Below are 19,841 nucleotides of genomic sequence, written 5' to 3'. Positions count from 1 at the left end.
CCATAATGGTCCCTCCTCCGGTTCCACTAGCTACACCTACGTAAGCGAAACCCACCAGACGGACGGACGTAGGTACGTACATACGTACGTACTCCGTGCAGGGAGTACGCAGTGCGTTATAATTAAGGAGGACCTCCCATGCCTAATAATGGGCAGAGCCCAGCTTTGGGTTGCAGACTTGATCCATGCACCAACCCATCATCAAGAGTAGTTCCATGAGGAATCTTAAGAAACCAGACTTTCCTCCATATGTAAGGGAGGGTCTCCGAGGTTTGTTTTAAGGAAACGAGTGCACTGGAATATACTTAGCCTTCGATAAACTGGTGTCCAAGTGAGTCTGTCATTAGAGAATACGTTTAGGGGCGGGGAAGTTCACTGTTTTTCAACGTGTTATTACCTATCAAAGGAGGTTGCAGTCTAGTTAACCAAAACAAGGGAATGAACCTGAAGGACTAATCCTCCCAATTGGAAGAAAGGATCCCAGGAGCATCGAATATCCCACCTAATCCTTGGGCAGCCGGTCTTGAGTAGAGATGTGAATGGTCTTGCTCTGGGATCCAATCTTTGGTTCGAACGACGGAAAATACACGTGGGAAGGAAGATAGATATGTATCTTAATTCCAAGAAATTGAATAACGACGGTGGTTAAAAGCTTCCAAGTATCCACCTAGAGTTTGCCAAGGCATTGGCTCAACTCACAATCATTTATAATTGTAACTTTTGGCATTATTTCTTGAGTCATGATGGTGGGATTTCCAAGTTCCCTTTTTACCGGATGAGCTCATCTTTCAAAACTTCAAGGACATATTCGAGGGGAGCCTTTCCCTCCTTGTGTTCGCCGTTTGATGCCAACTGAGCCGTTCTTTCAAATATCAGGCTTCATAACTAAATTGCCAGAACAATGTTGGATCGGAACGTGGAAATGCATTTGCCATCGTTTGGGAACCCTATACCAGCAGCCGTCGGCTGAGAGAGCGATCGCTCGAAAATGGAATTGCATTTTGATGAATGCGGGATGGAAATTCGAAGAAGAAAAGAGCACTTCAAGATAAACCTTGGCATCTCTTCTTGGTTCAAGCTCAACTCAGAAAGTGACATGAGCTACAAGGAGACTCAAAGGTGGCACCCACTAAACACTGTGTACATATAGGGTTTGTGTACTAAATTGTACGTACGTAGCTGTACGTACGTACGACTTGTCCTTGTCTATTCTGCCACAGTTCTACTCATCTTTTTCTCCCATTTCTTTTCTCGACCCACAATCCAAACCAAACGTTAAGGTTTGAGTTGTCAATTTCATGTGAAACCCCACAGAACAGAGTACAAAGCCAGCACAAGAGAGTCAGTCGTCTTACCTGGATTCGGTCGACATAGTTATCCAGTAGGAGGACACCTGATCCGGCCACTTTTTTGGTCTCCACCATAGTCTTCAGATCGGCTAAAAGACTCATGTGCTTGGACATATCCGTGGCCAACACCTGAAACGAAAACGCAAAACGTGACCTAGTCGTCGCTCTTCATCATGCTGATGCTTCAAGGCAGGACATTTGTAAATCAAAGCACCCGAAATTTGATCATTTGATCATCAAACGAGCTATCGACATAAATGAGAAGACAAAATGAGCTCAAGCAATCTGGGAGCACAATCTGTTTGGACCAGCAAGGCCATTTGGGGGAGAACGTTTTGAAAGTCAGGCTATTATTGTTTTTATGCTTCTCCTCTTAATATTAAAATATAACATAACATAATAATAATGATAATATAACAATTAAACTCGGGCTTTGAAGCATCTTTTTGACTGACATGTTAGTCATTGGAAAGCCAAAATCCGAAATTTGATACACGCAGAGCCATTTTTGAATATTCAATAAACCTTTACGTTTGTAACACTTTTTAACGTCCACTCTGTGGTTAGTAAAGTAAAGAACTAATCCAAACGAATTCAGCTGCCTCGAACCCTATGAGAGATTTGAGAAACTTAGGAGATGACATCGCGAATGATAAATTATCAACTATGAAGTTTTCAGTGAGCGAGAAATTGAGTAATTTAATCCATTACCGATGAGTCAGAAACTTAACAAGGTGGTACTACCCCTAAGGCATGTCTGTTCGTTGTTGACAGAGAAGTACAATTGAACTTGCAATCTTTGTGGAGGGAGAAACATAGTTTTGGAGGGAACGGGATTGGAGGGAGCTGCATTTGTGACCTTTCAACTTTGGTCCCTTGTTGCCAAAGTGGCCCATGTTGGTTGTTCATGTCAGCTTGTAATTAAACTGGCAACTGAACTCTGCAGCACCTTATTTCTACTAAAGTTTTCTGTGAATGCTACCCTCCATCGTTGAAACGCAATTCTCACGACAAAGAAGAAAAAAAGGTGCTGAACAAAAATGACTAGAAGCAGGCCATGACAGAGAATGAAGCTGAATGCATTAATATGATCTGGTTTGGAGTGTGCGGCGAAGGCTTACCATATCAATGACCATTTTCCGAACCGTCTGTCGCTGTTTCTTGGTGAGATTGACAAATATGTCAAAATCTGGATTCTGAACTAGCTTGAATGCCACAGCCAGATGATGGTTTTCCAGGACTGACTCGTCATTATACATGAGAGCCAATTCCGAACCTAAAAATAGTCCAGAGATCGATGATCGGTAACCGGGGAGCATGAGAAGTCTGTGTACAAATTTCGGGGAAGAGATAGATCGAACGAGCCCGGAGAGGTTCTCCAAACATATATCTCATATCTACATACGTACTATACTGCAGCACACGTGTATATTCAGTACAGATATTCTATTCAGAGGGGCTGGTACTCACTGGTATTGATAAGATATTGGTTGGTTAGACCTGGATGGTCTACATCATGGATGGCCGCTGAAAATATTGCTGCCATCAGTTCCAGGGGGGTGAACACGGCCTGAAACACACGGAAGAAGCAGGAGAAAATGAAATGGACACCATTTTCTACGTAGACCCTTTGGATGTGTTCCTTCTCCACTCAAAAGTGTAGAAAAACTTTAGTTCGGAGCGAGAGGAAGTATGGTGGGGCAATGAAAAATGAACTGGCTTGATGGTCCATTCCATCGGATGCCCTCAAAGGCCCTCGCTACTGACAGCTGTAACCAGCATTCAAACTATGACCCTGAGGAGCTTTTTCGCTCAGGCCAAGCCCAGGGTCAGAAGGAGAGGAGTCTTTCATTTTCTTTTCCATCCGTTGCCATACAAATTTGCTCTGATGTACTGGATCCACACATACGTAATAAGTAGAAACGAACACGTGGCAAACTTGGCGTGAAATGGGTGCTTACCTCCAGATTTGGTGAGTTGAGCAAAACATTTATGGACTGAGTGACGTCAGCGGCATGGACATTGTTGTGATAAGGAACCGTTTTTTGATAGTGATCCTCGAGGGTCATGACAAATGAGACAAGCGTTTGGGGAGATATTTGGAATATTCGGAGCAGATCCCGATCCTGAAATCGACACACATGTTCTCAAATCCATACCGGCAATAACAACAACAATAACAATAACACGGTAACGAGAACAGAAATAGAAGCTGGAAATTTGGAGTCGACTGGGGGGGTTTAAAGTGTATGATTTGGAAATACGGGGACATCTCAGGGGCGTTTCATCATTGGACTTGAAGTTATGCACAGCATGAGTGAGTGTGAGTGTGGTCACATGCCCTGAAAGTATGTCCAAGTTTCTCGTTCTTGACCAGGACAAGCACGAAATCGATATTCGACATTTCGAATGGCCCATAGGGGAGTACGATTTTCTTTCAAAGGCCAAGTCTGAGTCGTTCGTTCGTTCGTTCGTTCGTTCTGATCGAGATGGCCGCGTGTTTCTTACCCTGAAAATCGTGTAGGTGACTGCTGTTAGGGGTCGATTATCGGTCAACTCCTTCAAACGGAACAAATCTGGCCCCCAAGATGGAACGGTCATCATAATCTGGAGGAACAAAGTGGGTACACGCAGCATTAGTCGAGACCGATGACCTTCAACGATGTAGTACAGTTATTATATGTACGTAGTATACGCGAGACGGAGGTCAGTTCGACGAGAAGCCTGAGTGAGGATTTCTCGATCAGAATCATCAATCTGGAGTGGACTTCCCCATGAAGCGGACAAGCATCCGCACCCGACGACGGGGTGTTATTTCGGGTTTCTGGCTCATACCGTATACGCACATACACATGGTACATGAAGTATGTACTAATCACAGTGGTTGAAATGCCCTACATTTTCACTTTCACAAAAAGAAAAGATAATTTTTCATTTGCTTGCATACTCTCAAAATAGCTCAAAATGTTACATCATGTCATTTAAAGCACACTAAAAACGTAATTTTTGAAAATTGTTTTTTTTTTATCACAAATGGACTTAGTTACATTTTTACTTGAATTCTGAATGCAATACAATCAACAGAAAATGTTACAGATTTGGTCTTTTCCATAAGACTTTCTTGTAACTAATTGAAAAACTGCTTCTTTGAGCGTCATTGATTTTTGTTAAATTTGCAATGAATTGTTGAGCTCAAGTGTGCTATTAACTATAAAACTTGTATTTTTGGAGGGTTTTGAGCATGGTTATGCAACATTTTGAGCTATCTTGACATCATGCAAGAAAAAAAATAATCTTTTACTTATGTGATAGTAAAAATTTATATTATAGTTTTGGGAATTTAAGTTGAGACATAATCAAGGCATTTTGGGGTTCAAAAACGATGAAAATTGGGCCATTGAATCCCATTTAACCATTAGCGGTTAAACTGATCCGATTACATTGTCCAAGTGTGTGCTAACTAAATGTATTCCCGATTTGAATTACTTAGCTTCTTGGAAATTTAACTTTATTTAATTTTTATATTGTTTTTAGGCATCCAATTTTTTTTTTATGCGGGCAAGAATTCCGTAATGCAGAAAAAAATAAAGTAGTTCCTTTTGACTGTCTGAGCAAGAAAAATGCCAAGATGTGTTCGGGTATTTCCCTGCAAATTTGATAGGGCTTTTGAACCACCGTGTAGTACTAGTATATGCAACGTAGTGAGTGAGTGAGAGTTTGGTAGGGAGATGATAATCTGTGTGGTCCACTCGAGCGAATGAACCAGGAACCAGACTTTTTTACTTGGAGAGGGAGGGAATCGTTAGGAGACTCACTAATCGATCATGAAGCTCTTGCATGCAAACGCACTCCCCAGCGCATCCAACGACGATCCAACGATCCTCGACGAGAACAAGGACGAGGGTCAATTGGGCTGGCGTGTCTAATAATAACCCACACGACCGACACCGTGAGTACGTGATGAGAAAAAAAGACCACACAATCACACGCTCTACGACTTTATTCTACCACCCCCAAATCCCCTCATTGCGGCATACTGCATCCAAGTCGATCTCTCGCCTAGACAATGTGCCCTTGCTTGGCTGCCTCATCTCTTCTCCTCAGTGCTCACCTCATCCAGTTCAGGAGATTCTGGGCATTTGACACCATATTTGGCTGAATCGTCCGGCAACGCTTTGGGAGCTTTGAGGCTGTCCGTCACACCCGGGATCTTGTTCATGAGAATGGGTGACGTGCACGAGCCATCGCTGGTGCCCGAGGCGGGCGTGACACTGGGCGTGACACTGGGCGTGGCTCTGGGCTTGCCGTGGGAAGAAGGGACACCCCCCGGCGTGGAGGATTGGAATTGGGGTGGCGGGATCACGGGGGGCTGAATCAAGATGTCACATTCTTGTTGTTTATCTGAAAAGGGGGTCACAGCCAAACAAAACAAACGTAAGAATTTACAAACCGTCCACATTCAATGAGTTTTTTGTTCTGAATATGTGGGTTCGTCGACTTGCACTTCGGCAGAGCCACAAAATAATCAATCTGTCTGTAGAAGAACTTGAAACCAACTCTGCGGTTAGAATTGGATTACTCTGCTCACTTTATTCTCGGTGAATCAATGCATTTCACTGTCGAAAACTATATTTTAAATCGCATGTTCTGAGTCCTGAAAGACAATAACCTGAGCTTAATCTAATGAATCTCTCATTAAAATTGCTTCTCTAACACCTCAAGTAGTATTCAATCGCACAACTAGCCTTTGCCAACTGAATAAATGTCATCAGTCGAGCAACGAAGGCCGCCGATTCCCTGGCCTTTGCCACGTACATCTATCAATGAATAATGAGAACAGTTTGAGCTTCTTGTCGTTCTTGCTGCTCTCATTTGAAGCATTTTCTTTGTCTTGTTGTCCCAAGAATGTTTTCCCAGACCCAAGTCTGAATTCTCGGGTTTATACTTAAACAATGCCCTAAAAGTGCCAACAGACAACAGACAAGACGTATCCATATCCGTTTTGAACAAGAACAGGAACAAATCAGGACATGTCAACGCAGGATTTGTGAACCATCATCATTCATTATGAATTGCTGTACGTAAATTTCCAATGCTACAAGACACCTGAAAGCGAAGGATGACCCTCATTAAGTTTGCGTTTAACCAAATCCCTTTGCATTTGCATTTGCTCGAACTTAGTTGTTTGTCCAAATTTGCAAGTGCAAAATGCCCATTTGGAGAGGGCATGATTCCTACACAGTCATTGATACACTGAGTATACAATAAAGAAAACCAGGGTTCACATCTTTTTCCTGATCAGTAATTATTCATTCCTACTTATGGCCATCTTCTTCGTATTAATCGTACTAATGGAAACAAAACAATATATAAAGCATTGAATAATATGAATAACAATTCACATTATCTGACAAAAATGCTTCTATGCCTTTACCTAATGCAAAAATGAGCCTTGTTTTCAATGTTTAATAAGTCCTACGACTCTCCGTCGTCATTTGGACGTCACTGAGTTTCTCCATTTGAAAACTGCATTTTTCCTCATCCTCGGAAATCATGTTTTTTTTTCTTCATCGAAAGTAGAAGAAGAGCAAGCGAAGAAAAAAGAAGGATATCACTTACCCAGAAAAGTATTGCAAATATATTCCGAGATTTGATTGCCAGATTTTGATTCCGAAAAATGACTGAGCTCTTTGTTGAGCATACGCTTGAACTGAAAAGAAAAGAACGATACAATACTAGATAGTTAGACCTTGAGGAGCCCTATATTATCATGTCAGAGTGCGACGGCTTCAATCAGGCGTAGTGGGAAAATGTGGAAACTATAATGTCAGGATCTCCTTTTTGGGACTGCTAGCCGTTAGATTTAGACGCATGGGTCAGATTTAAGAAGTCACCGACTAAAACCAAGGCAGTTTGCATCTGTGTCAATAAGAGGCAAAACACGACTTGTGAGATACAATTGCAAGTCCTGTGATGTCGGGAATTAAGGTTTGACAGAGAATGCTCAAAAATACATGGACACGCCTTGTTGCGTTATTTTAATCAAATCGATAAGAAAAGTGAACTTGTTGCAGGCATTGAAATTGATGAGAAATACCATGCAGCAAAAAAGAAGTTGCTAAATTACCATCCCTAATAACCTAAACGTTGAAGAATGCCCGAGTCTTGATCCAAACCACGACATCGCCCTCATAAAGTAAATATTGTAATAAAATGACAGTGAGGGGTACGACAAATTATTTGTTTATCATCAATAAAGCAAATACATCCAGATTCTGGTATCGACAAGAGTTTTTCTACTTTCATTTCATTTGTAAAATCTCCAAAACAGATAGAATAAACATTAGATCATATAATTACTCTCTCTTTATCCTCCTCCTTCAAATAAGCTTATTCAACTCGTCACTAAATTTCTCTATGATCAATGGACCACATTGAGGGCCTTGAAATAATAGGTGAATTGGCCATTTTTTCCCTTGCTAGAAGTTGAGTAGTTGAACCCTCCCTTATGTCGAAGATCAGAGCGGTATGTAGAAGAAAACAAGCCGTTAGAAAGACCTTCGTTTCAAGGTTGAGCAATTGAAAAGTGGCCTTGAAAAGTCTTCTGCTAATGTGATCTCATATTTACTTCATTTGAAATTGCTCTTCGCTGAATACACTGAACATGCACTGCTTTAACAGACTCTTGAAGGAGTTGGCATGATATGCTTGGGAAAGACACAGAAAAGCAGTGAAGATAACCTTTCTGTACGTGTATGTGGTTTAAGGCATGCGTAAGCCTCCAAAACTTTCGGTGGGTGTGATTTAGACTATGTTTTGCTCGTTTTTTCAACTTTCCATTTCATATGTCTGATTTGTTGTGACAGATTTACCTCCTTCTTCGTTAAGAATGAAAGTGATTGACAATTCACTGTCGTCCTTACGAGAATGCTTATTGATGAAAAAAAGTGATGACGGGTGAGGCTCGAGAATTGCCAATTAGCATTCACATAGATTCGCCTGAGCAATCAGAATGGAAAGAGCCTACCAATATTGCTGGAATCTTTCTTGGGAAGACAAGTAGTTCGGGAGGCCCTTAAGAAAGCTAGAGGAGTTCATTATTCTTGGGGATCCGCTTGAGGAAGCATTAGAGCAACTTTTCTCTGTTCTGAGGCCAAGAGCCTTTCAAAAGGACCTTCATACCAAATGCGCTTTTGGCAGAACCTCAGATACATATTTTCTTTCTCAATGACCTTGAAATTGAACCGAGTTGCCAGAACGTAATGAATATTGTTTCCATCTTGGACGTGGAACATGAACGGCATCATCCATCGTTCAAGGTTATCTGGAGCGAGGCACTCTTCAATGCGGACGTGTAAAGGGAAAGTTTCCAATGACTCTTCCACATAGGTTTCCTGGAGGTAATACTCGTCTATACACACACCTTTTGTCTGCCCAAGGGCCCTGTTGATACTAGTCAAGAAAAGTTTTCATTCTTGGTACACTTTTCTGACGTCGGTTTCGGAAGACCGCATTGCCAAGTCCACGTTAACTACTGGATACATTTTCGTGCCAAGGACCTCCAAGGAAGATTTTGTCACCCACGAGGAGGAGAAGGGGCTTTGCTTTTCTTCCTCAGTACTCTACCTCAATAATGTAAGGCAAAAATACTCTCGGTGGAGGAAAATGATTCATTATTCAGACAGAGGTGAGTGTCAAAATTGAACGAAAAAGCGAAGGGCAATGATTTTTGAATTCAGAGTGATTCCGAGCCACTTGACGAGTTTCGTTCTGCTACGCATTTATCTGTTCGCTCACCCGCCATTTCCCACAACTTTTAAAGTGTCCGAGGCATGATTTTAATGCTCGTTAAACCCACGTGCCAGTTCGTATGACGTTCATTTCGACTCACTTTGTGGTCTTGGAGAACTTTCCGATAGTACTTGGCTGACTTTGAAAGCAAACACAATGTCGTTCAGGAAATAGGAAGGAGCACTGCGAAACGCCAAATGCATTATTGCATGAAGGCCGTTTTGGACCGGATTTGGATGGATTTCATCTATTCCTGCTGACGTCAAAGTTACCATTACCCTCCTCCCTGGAGCAAATTTAAGTCAATCCTGTCTATAAATGGAACACACCGAGCGGGTGGCCGGATCCAATGACTGGAACTGGCACACGACTTCCTGAAACATTGATGAGTCACTTTGGCCAGACAAGTTCGCCAAGAGACCCATATGATCCAATACAACGTTACAACGCGCCTCTATGGCTATATTCAGTGAACTGTCGTTGGAGATTGATGATGCCACCGCTTCTCATAGATACGGACTATACATACATAGAGTTATGGTATGAATTACCTTCCTGAATCTTAGGTACTTGATGACGCTGGACACTTCTTTGGGCTCGCAATCGTCGAGGCTGAAAATGCTGCACTTCCGGCAATTGCAAGAATTCCGTTTCGAGGAGCTGCCCGAGCTATGTCCGCTGGTCAGCCCGCCCGCAGCCAGATTTAGAGCCGAGCTGACCTTGCGCTTGAGGGCGGACGCGGGCACCAGATTGCAGTACGAGTCGTTACGAGCGATATCATGTTTAGCCAGGATGGATGATTCGGACTGGAGATTTTAGGGGGAACTTTGATTTCAGCGAGCTCTTTAGGTTTGACGGCCTTATCCGCAATTGACGAGCTCCAGGGTAAGGAAAGAGGAAGGAGTTTTCTTTTGCCCGTTGGTTCTATCGCCCTTTAAGGCGTCATTTTAATTGAGGGACATATATATTTCAGTGACCTTTAGGTCTTCTTTGAAATGAAGGCCTCTTGCACTTGGTCATTAAAAACGTTATTGGTTGGGTGTTTCTTTCTTTCCTTCCCAGCTCAAGCGCTGCTTCGTTCCTTTCTGGAAAATAGCCCGAGTGCTGCAAGTGCTTGGAGCTCTACTTTTCCCCTTATTCAAATCAACGGTCATGTCGAGTGAAAAGGCCGCTTTGTCAAGACTTCTGGACCTCTAAAGAGTATCTTACGCCTAGGATTTCCTGCGACACGAGATTTCTCGGTGCTCATTTACGTTTCTGTGAATGTGGGAACCGTGGAGAGCGATCCCGAAACACTCTTCTTGCGCTTTTCCTACGGAAAAATTTAGGGGGAAAAGCCCCCCCCCCCCACTTCAAGTGCTTCTTCTGTCACTCAAGTCTTATGACAGTACGAAAAGACGACCCCAATGATTTCGACGAAAGTAATAAAAGAAAAATGCTCAAGGTCACGTTCCTTTTCAGCCTTGACTTGACTGTGATCACAAGTGTGTATCTCAAGTGTGGCCGCTCAATGTTGGTTCTTCGATTCGTCGCCGTAGGTGGGTGAGAGTGACGACTGCTGCCAGAGCATCAGATTCTACTGTAGAGAGAGCTCCAAGCAACCCAACCCAAGACGTTTCCTAACAGCCTTCATCCCACCTCTCCCTCATGTTCAATCAAGTTCCAATCAAGGTTTGTCGACTCCCAATTTTCGGGCTAGCTCGCTGAAATCAAAGCTGCGCTCAAGAGACCAGACGAAGTGATCAAGAGGGACCATGGGCAGGCAGAAGAAGAAGGAAGAGGAAGATCAAGGCTCCCGAAAAGGCTCCTCCTCCTCCTCCTCCTCCTCCGATTGCAATTTCTTTGGTGGACGGGCAAAGGCCAGTTCTTGGACAAATACAAATTTACAAGACCTCACTTTAGGTCTTTGGTCTAATGAGCAGCAGCAGATGATTCCAATGGATGGTGGTGATGTTGGGTCTTCATCTTTCCTTCGAGGTCTTGAGTTCCCCGTCTTGGTTGGTGCAAATCTCGTCCTCGTCCACCAAGAAGTCGTCCTCGTCGTCCAATTCGAGCGTGGCTACACGTTCGATGATACATTTAGGAACCGTATGCGTGTCATTGGTTGGTTTCCGTTTGGACGGTGGGGTGTCCTTCTTCACTCGGCGAAACAGTGACCACCAAAGTCGTTTGCCTGCCCCACGTTTGGAGCCTCCACTGACTTTAGTGGTCCCCTCGGTGGTGTTGGACGAATCCGTTGAATGAAACTTCGTCGATGTTCCCTCGGCTGGATGACAGCTAAAGTGACAACAGGTGACACTCGTGTCCTGGGAGTCTCGTTTGACTATGGCAAATTCGACGCGTAATTCGTCAAGATGGGTTCACTCTGGGGATCAAGGCCGGGTCCACGGACACACTACTGGAAAGTGGCAGCTGTTCCAAATTGTCTCCTCCATGGGGATGCATTGATGCACATTTTGCTTCCTTTTTCTCTCCCCACTCCCCCCCCCCCTTATCCTCTTTCAAGTTGGCAAATAATGGACCGCATGATATAATGAACCCTTTTGAAAGGCACCCACCACACTTCGGCTCTTTGCGATCAAATACTAGCATTTCGCACATAATATGAAAGAAGTGAGAAGTACGGCACGGTAAGCAGGTAAGCAGAGCATTCGGAGAGAAAGAACCCCTTGTATAGTATGGTGCTTGGAGAAAGGTGACAATTTGTCATAATTTTGGACCAACAAACTTTGTGGCAGAAAATTTGCTGCTGACGTCACTCACTTCATTTATACATAGGCTGTCAACTCGTGGGTCTCCAAAGGTTCGCTCCTCAAAGAGGATAGTTAATCTACCAGAACAGCTTTGACGAGAGCAAGACTATTCGCGAGAGTGAAGAATGAACGAAAGAGACGGAAAGAAAATGGAGAGAACTGAACAATCCCAAGGCTCATGACCTTGATAAAAAAGACTACCGAAGGTTGCCACTGGCTTTGAAAAGCCCACACCACCTCCATTCCTCTGCGTCTTAGGGCCTTTTTCGATCACATTTGAGATGTGCTAATGCATGAAAGGAGGAACGAAAACAACAAGTGTTGCTTGCGGCGACCTTGCAATATTGGTAAAAGACGTTTCTCGCACTGCCTCTGTTACTGCTGCTGCTGCTACTCCTGCATTCTTGGCACGAACCGTGCCTCCACAACGCACAGAATTCCATTAGTGGACAAGCGGGGCCGAGTCCCACTTTTTCTGTCAAGGTAAATCTTGTTATTTGATTTGTATCAAGGCTACACTTTATCAACACCAAGACGAACACTCCTTTCTCATCCTTTTATCCCCCAGATTGATTCGGCGAGTTTCGGCGTGTGGCTTCATTTGCTTGAACAAAATTGCTTGGGCAAGAGCTGAAACTCATTATTGACTTGAAAGCAAGGCATTCCGGATCCTATCTTGGGAACTTTACCCATTTGGTATGTGAGATCAAATTTCTTTGGAACAAAGGCAAAAAAAGAAGAAGGACGGAACAGAGCGGAGAGTCTCTAACCTTCGTATTTAGAGTACCAGAGAACCAAATTTCGCTCTTTTTCAAATTACTAGTACCGGCTTAAGCCACTAGGGAATTTGGATTAGCAACAAATTAATACTGCCTTTCCCTCTCCATCCATTGACGTCACTCCGACCAATTTCTGTAGAAGAGAGGGGAGGATATCATGCCACACCTGTTCCAGATCAAACTTTGCTTGTGCGAGTAATAGCAAATCATGCCTTGTTGGTAATTGTTGTTTCCATCTCTCGCTAGCTCCACTAGTTTTAAGAGCGAGCCGTGTTCCAGATCATCATTTCTGATCCTTTTTCACTGCCCCCAGAGTGAATTCAAAGTTATGCCCGTCTTTCCTCCAGATATGGATCTTGGCAGATGATGGTTGTCTTGAGTCGAGATCTCTTGCTTATTCTCGGCGTCCTTGGATCGTCGTCCATTAGTGGTGGAACCGTTGGAACAATTGGAACACGTCCCCGTGTCTTGGTGGTTCCCACACTCATCCTGGATGTTGTTGACCTTTGCCTTTCGGCCAAATCGCCGAGGTGAGGGAGTTCGTTTGGGAATTAGCGCTTTAGGGATGGAGAGAAGGGATTTCCGACTACTTCCATCCATTGGCATAATTCCCTCCTGTGTGGTTGGGTTCCACAAACTTCACTTGTCACAAACAACCGAGTTGTCACACCTTCGATTCTTGAGAGGACGGGCGCACTTCACGGTCAAGCCAGAGGTTCACCACCTTCACAATCGCCATTACAGCCTCCGGTTGGATAGTCACTGACTGGGGTTCCATGAGCTCGGCCAATGCCTCACACGTCATGTTACTGGACCGCAATGGAACGCGACCAGAAGGCCCCTTCTTCGGGCTCGTGGCTCGATCTTGCCGTACCTCAAACTCGCGTCTTCCTTCCTTCCTTCCTTCCTTCCCCTCCTTCTTTTCCTTCTCTGTCTCTCTTTTTTCCCCTTCTGGCCAACGAACGAAGGAACGAAAGAACTTAAGAGAGTACCTCACTCGCATATTTTCTCGCCCTTTCTTTACATTTGCCTGAGAGAGCGAGAGGAAGAAGAAAGAGACGGAGCACAGAGTTCCCAAGATCCCAAGTTCGAGGTCGAAGGACATGAAGCAATATGCTGCTCGCCAGGCCTCAGTGGGTGTAAAGCCCTTGGCCTAGTGGCACAGTAGGCCCCACATTCAAGATGATCGACCCTCTGGCCCTTGTTGCGTTTCTTGTTCTTGTTCCTCGAATGTGACTCGATTCGATATGAGCATGGACAACTACAAATACGCTTGGAATGCGGAGCGACAATCTCGTTATCCTGCTGGTGAGCCTGAAGCACAGATTTGATATCGTCGATCAACTCTCGCCAGATCCATCTTGACATGAAGAGAGGAAGAAAAATAAAGCAAGGAGTAAGGTCGATAAAGATTGGGAAGTTGAGAAGAGATGCCTTAAAAGGAATGAACCGATGCTGAGTGCCACAGAAGCAAGCGGCAGTGCGGCAATTCGAGCAGATCGAGCAAAGAAAGAGAGATCCTTAAGGCCTCAGAAGTGGTGGCAGTTGGGGCAGCCTTGGCCTTGATTGTATCCCAGCAAATCGATGGCCTCAACAATGGTGCCAGCCAAGTTGGACGAGGAGGGGGGGCTCACATCAAATGGTTTCCGCACTCGGGCTAACAGAGGGGAATGGGGGGGAAGCAAAAAATGGTACCCAAGCATTATGCACACAGCCTTTAACGAGGCTATTTCAATATCATTCAAGGCCTTTGTACTCCCCCAGAGTCTTTCAACTCAGACAGACACACGAGCAAAAAACATTCCAAAAAAGCCACCATTCTGAATCTTTCTCTGGCTCGAGTCTAGTAGTACCAAGGGCGATCTGTACTGTACATACTGCAGGTTCTGCATGTAGTACGATAAATCGAGAGCCTGTTGGTCGAGATTTCAAGCCCCCCGAACATTGAGTTAGCTTTCCAAGTCTCGAGGAATCGACATTCTAGGAACACACGAACTCTTGACGAGATTGGTTCCCCGACTTTGACCGCAATGTGTCACGCTTGCTCACTTGCTTGCTTGGAAATCTATGGCAGTCTCCGTGTCCACTTCTGTGGAATACAATCAGGATCTGGTCATGGTCGATGAGGAAATAACAAGCCATCTCGCCCCTTTTCTCTTCTATACGGGTAGGGTATATCGATGAAGACTGTTTACTCCGTTCCTCCAGATCCTCCAGATTTCGGGTTCCTTTGAAGCCGATCGTGGATCCGAACTTAATTCCAATCTGACGTCAGGGCGTTCTTTTTTGTCTTCTGATCATACCCCACCCGATCTAGAGCACCAATCGGAAATGAGCGAGACTTTCTTTCCAATGTGATGGGAGACGACAGTTCCAATTTCGTTGGAAAACCCGACAATTTGCGGGTCCAACTTTGTGCCCTGATTTCCAAGTTGAGGCAGCATGAATGAGCGGTAACGAGAGTTTTTGGGAGGGTTTAAATTGGTTGAAGTTCAGCTCCACAGGGACGAGACCTTTGAATATCTAGCTTGGTTATACCTAGAAAGCTTGCCGCCTATCATTCTTAATAAAGAAAAGAGTCTTCTAGCTCAGCCGACATTTTGTAATAAGGGCCTGCTCATTAATTCAAAATTGACACGACCGAGTGCTTCAAATTAATCAATCTCGGTTCCAAACTCTCAATCTTAAAGCTTGAAATGCTGTTGTGTTGGATCATTATTTTCTTAAAATTCAGGTGTACCCCTCCATAAGAGGCATATAGGTCCAGTTTTTTTCAGTTTACAATTAAAAGTTCAAGAAGATTTTGAACTTGTAATGGAACTCAAGATTATGCCAATCATAAAATTGCTTGATATTGTGAACTTAAATATTGTCACAACCGCCCTATTGCGGGTATAAATTAGATCAGTTTTGCAATCAACTCAACAAACGGTCGTTTGAATCAATAGATAACTGATTCACAGACTCATCTGCTTTTTTTCATCACATTCTTGAGTGGATTATTGACCAACCAGAAGATTCATTTCTAAGAGAAAAAGTTTTCCCAACCAAAACCAATTCATGACTTCATCCAAACCCCAGATGGTTCCAAAGAAAAAAGTGTTCGAGTGGCTCGTCTCATGGACGACGACATCATGAACTCTTCCAGCCACAATGTGACCATAAAAAAATCATGCGACAACATCTTCTGAGAGCGAGACCGAAAAGGGAGTCAGAGAGTTTGCTCGCTCCAGCCTCGAAGGTTAATGCTACTACATATAACGCACTTTCAAAGAGATGAGAGGACCACACATCTTTCCTAAAGAAACCAGTGGTGCCGACAGAAAAGGAAGCTAAGACCACTCTTATCTTAGTGGTGTACACTCGCACTGAAGGCACGCTATGGGCAAAGAACAAGGGCCTTTCTTCTCAGGCCCTTTCTGACGAGCTTGCAACTCGCTTTTTCTTTTTGCTTCATAACAAGGAGCAGAAGGCCCAGACTTCTTCCAACATGATGATGATGTGACTTTTCAGTAAGTCATATTCCGCTCATGATTGGGGCTAGTTTAAGGTTCATGTGTGGGGGGTAATAATTTGGCACGCCTGAATGAGAACCGATCGATTGGAGAAAAATGACTGCTGTCTTACCTTGCTAGAAGCCATATCCGAGACCGAGCGGTGAGTTTGAATCGTTTCCAATTGATCCAAACACCAATCCAATTCCTCCAGGGTCTCAATGGCCATTCGAACGTGAGATTCATCTACAAATTATGAGAAGCATGGGAAATATATAAAGACCCGACCATCAGTCACGTTGGTAATATCTTTGACAGTATCCCGAGTGACCCTTACCAGCGTCCATTTTGACTGGCGTTGAAGACGCAGACGGGAGAATTGGTCCATTGGAAGAACCCGTCCGAGACCTAGAAAATCAATATGAGTTATTCAACAAGTCAGCCAAGTTGCCAAACGGAGACAAAAATAGAGCTAATCCAATCCTTACTTTTGGAGCGAGACATTGTTAATTTGCACGTAGTTATTACGCACAGTTCGGAGGCTAGCCAGAATTTGGGCAAACGGTGTCACAATCAAATCCTCTCCATGTCTGCAAACAGAACGAAATATGCATAATATATACCTTGCACCAACCACAATCTGGGTTGATTTAGGTTAAATAAGAAAAGAAGTAGGTTGTGCAAAGTCAATCAAATGGAGGAACAGAACCAAATTGGGAACATATGAAACGAGCATTCAAGACCTGGAGTTAAAGCAGGGGCTCAGCAAGATGGACTAGGGGCCTTTCCTAACCAAGGAATCTCTTTATCCATCTGCACACACAAGAAGATATCATGCCAAGAACGGCCACATTGGAGACTGAAGTTGAAAGGTGCCATTACCAATCCAAGAGGTGAGAGGATAGCGCCCTGAAGAACGCCACGTACAAAGAGCAACAATCTAAGAAGGGGGGAGAGGGACTGCCTAGAGCAGGACCTCCATGACTGAATAATTGTGTTGAATATCTCGTGGCAAAGTAAGGAACGAAAATGGAGTAAGCATGCTGTATTATAACAATAGCGTGTGTAACAACGTGACTGATCGTCTCCCATCAGGCGTACCCAACGATCAACTGCAATTTTCGGTCCTCCGAGCTAGTACTCCGGCGGTACCATTTCAAATTGGGACTGTAGGACCGTTGGGGCATCAGTGAAGTGATGGTGGTGGTGCTTGGAGGTGCTAGTTCTGGCCAATTCGGTCCCGGAGTTCCCGATGATCCTATCACCAAATGGTACTGCTCCTGGGAACTGAGAGTGCTGCCACCCGTTGCGGCTGCAGTGGCGGCAACCGCTGCAGCCACAGAGGCGCTTGAAGGTGCGCCAGCTGAAGGTGCAGCCAAGTGGAGGTGGTGAGTGCTGGTGCTGACATCATCACTGTAAGATTGGTTAGTTAAACGAAGGTGCCCCCTACACACGAATATCACATGCTCAAATTTGTATCTAAAGGGTTAGAAAGGTGACGCGAGGCACTCGGCATTCCAATGTACAGGACATTGAAAAATATGAGACGAAATGGACAAGGTGCGTCACTGCGAATGTACCCTCAAGGTAAAAAGTTTGGAAACCGGTTTGAATTTGAATTACAAATGCTTGAACTAGCGTTCTGTGAGATGTTTGCTTATGAACCAGTCTGCTTCTCTCTCTCTCGAAGGGTAACTTTGTCTAATTCCATTTCTGCGTTTTCCAACTTCGGGAGCTCAGATGTTCTGGGGACAAAAGTGCATCCCTTGCTTCTGTTTCGAGTCTTTTGAAACTTCTTCCGAACGGAAACTTGAGATGCTACTTCTTAAAACCATTTCCAATTTCGAGGCACATCTCATCTTTGAACGGTGCTGGCGTGGCTAGTTCAATAAACAATGAACATCTCGAGTTTGCAGTTAAATATGGTGCCTCAAATGCAATCGGAGTAAAGGCCGCTGTGTTAAATAATCCGTTCTCGTTGGTAGGAGTTTACATTGATTGACCTTTGCTACTTTATTCGCAAGCTATCTCATATTTCATGCAAAAAAGAAAATGCTGTCTTAAATCTATCCTTCAGGCCGGTAGATTGTTAATTTCGGTGGAAATCTGGGAACTAAACGCCTCGCAAGTGCAATCAATTATTGAATTTCTGACACGTATCAAGGTTTCAAATGGTCATGCCAAAAATCCAGGAATACCTTTTCAAAATCAATTGTAGTAACAGTCTCCTTTCACTCAACTAATTAAATATAGAACAGAGGGTGCGTAGTTGTAATTGAGTGTCACTGTGTTCTTGGCTTCCGAGCAATATTGTATTTGTTGATCATGGAAGCGCATACAAATCCACGGGGCAAGTTTATGGAACACATGGATGGCTTAGATGGTGAAAAAGATTAAAGAAGTTTTGACACTGTTATTGGGGCGTGCGCATGGTTCCAAGCTGTATGTTAAAGGGAACTTCAGTTCATTGAAAAGTGGAGACTCCAAAAGAAATTGTATACGAATTAGACGTTTTACAAAAACATTAAACAGTCTTGATTTTTTCCCGGGATTCCATCCTGTGTATCGAAGGAAACTCCGAAAAATTATGTAAAAAAGGCAAAAAAGTTTCGTTGAAAGGTACTGAAATTTATCATTTTTCGAAGAAACATTGAAATGATAGTCAAACAAGTAAGACTTCAATTCACCAATTAATATCTTTTACAATATCTTCTATGCAACCTACTGTAGGATATTTTAACCAATACAAGGATATATTACCAAGTAAGGGACAAATTGCAATCAAAAAAGTGTCAGAATGAGCTATGCTTTTTTACCCTAGATAGAATCACTCAAGGTAGAAAAACTAGAATTGGTATGCGTTACGGTATTTCTGACCAAAAAATTGATAGGGCAGAAACCCTGAATGAGTACGAGCACTCTTTATGCAAGTAGGCCCAATACGTGTTTCCAATTCTTATTTCACCTTTTATGAGACTAAAACTGTGGTTCAGCATGTCTGACCAAATCTCAGACGGCCTTGCGGCATAGCTTATACAGGTTGTACTGGCGATGGTTGTAAGAAACAGCTATTTGTGGACTCGTAATGAAAGCCACCAAGAGCACTCAGAGTTACGCAAAGCTGATGCCCGTTGTGAAGGTGGCGAAGCTTGTCGAGCAAAGACTGTTGGCTTTTCAATGCAATTATGATGCAAGTAGGAATGCTCAATCAGTTCATTCGAAAAGTGGCTCAGAGTCGCTGTAACCAAGAGCTAACCGATTTGTCGGGCAGCTCATTCACAGACCATATTTTTAGAATTTCGTGCGTACTCCTTCCTCACAATCGAATGCTGAATTTACGTAATTGTATTTGTTAAGCAATTATTGCATTAAAAAGCCTCTACCTCTAGTACAGGATTTACAGCTTTGAAGTACCATATAACTCTTTGGAAGAAGATTCTCTCTGTTAGTGCTTTCAGAACTTTGATCTTGCAATTGTTGACGTCTTAAACATGGTTTAAACTTCAAAGTACTGTTGTTTTTAGTGTTCTAATACTATGATATAAAAATAGAACCAATTCATGAATTATGGCCCTAAACATCTGAGACTTTTGTTGTGATATGAAATCAAGATATTTGTTTCTAGCACTATCAATTAAAGATATTTTTTTTTTGTGCGGACTTCCTTACCGCTAC

The 19,841-nt window shown here is 43.5% G+C and overlaps 1 protein-coding gene across 7 annotated transcripts in view; it reads right to left on the bottom strand.

The window, feature by feature from the left end:
* The window catches only part of LOC131876885 (cAMP-specific 3',5'-cyclic phosphodiesterase 4C-like), an 86,164-nt gene that overhangs the window by 2,544 nt on the left and 63,779 nt on the right, over nt 1–19,841 (bottom strand). For 6 of the 7 annotated variants that reach the window (XM_059222411.1, XM_059222408.1, XM_059222412.1 and 3 more), the window contains 11 exons: nt 17,268–17,579; nt 16,655–16,756; nt 16,504–16,574; nt 16,300–16,412; nt 6,969–7,059; nt 5,461–5,750; nt 3,858–3,956; nt 3,311–3,475; nt 2,820–2,919; nt 2,471–2,625; nt 1,356–1,478 (listed from right to left, as the gene is read on the bottom strand). In XM_059222411.1, the coding sequence (XP_059078394.1) occupies nt 1,356–1,478; nt 2,471–2,625; nt 2,820–2,919; nt 3,311–3,475; nt 3,858–3,956; nt 5,461–5,750; nt 6,969–7,059; nt 16,300–16,412; nt 16,504–16,574; nt 16,655–16,756; nt 17,268–17,579 (1,621 nt within the window). The remainder of the gene's footprint in view (nt 1–1,355; nt 1,479–2,470; nt 2,626–2,819; nt 2,920–3,310; nt 3,476–3,857; nt 3,957–5,460; nt 5,751–6,968; nt 7,060–16,299; nt 16,413–16,503; nt 16,575–16,654; nt 16,757–17,267; nt 17,580–19,841) is intronic. The other variant, XM_059222407.1, reaches the window with a different exon arrangement.

Source organism: Tigriopus californicus, chromosome 2, assembly GCF_007210705.1.
Source record: "Tigriopus californicus strain San Diego chromosome 2, Tcal_SD_v2.1, whole genome shotgun sequence".
Lineage (NCBI taxonomy): Eukaryota > Metazoa > Arthropoda > Copepoda > Harpacticoida > Harpacticidae > Tigriopus > Tigriopus californicus.
This window is presented reverse-complemented; position numbering and strand designations above follow the sequence as displayed.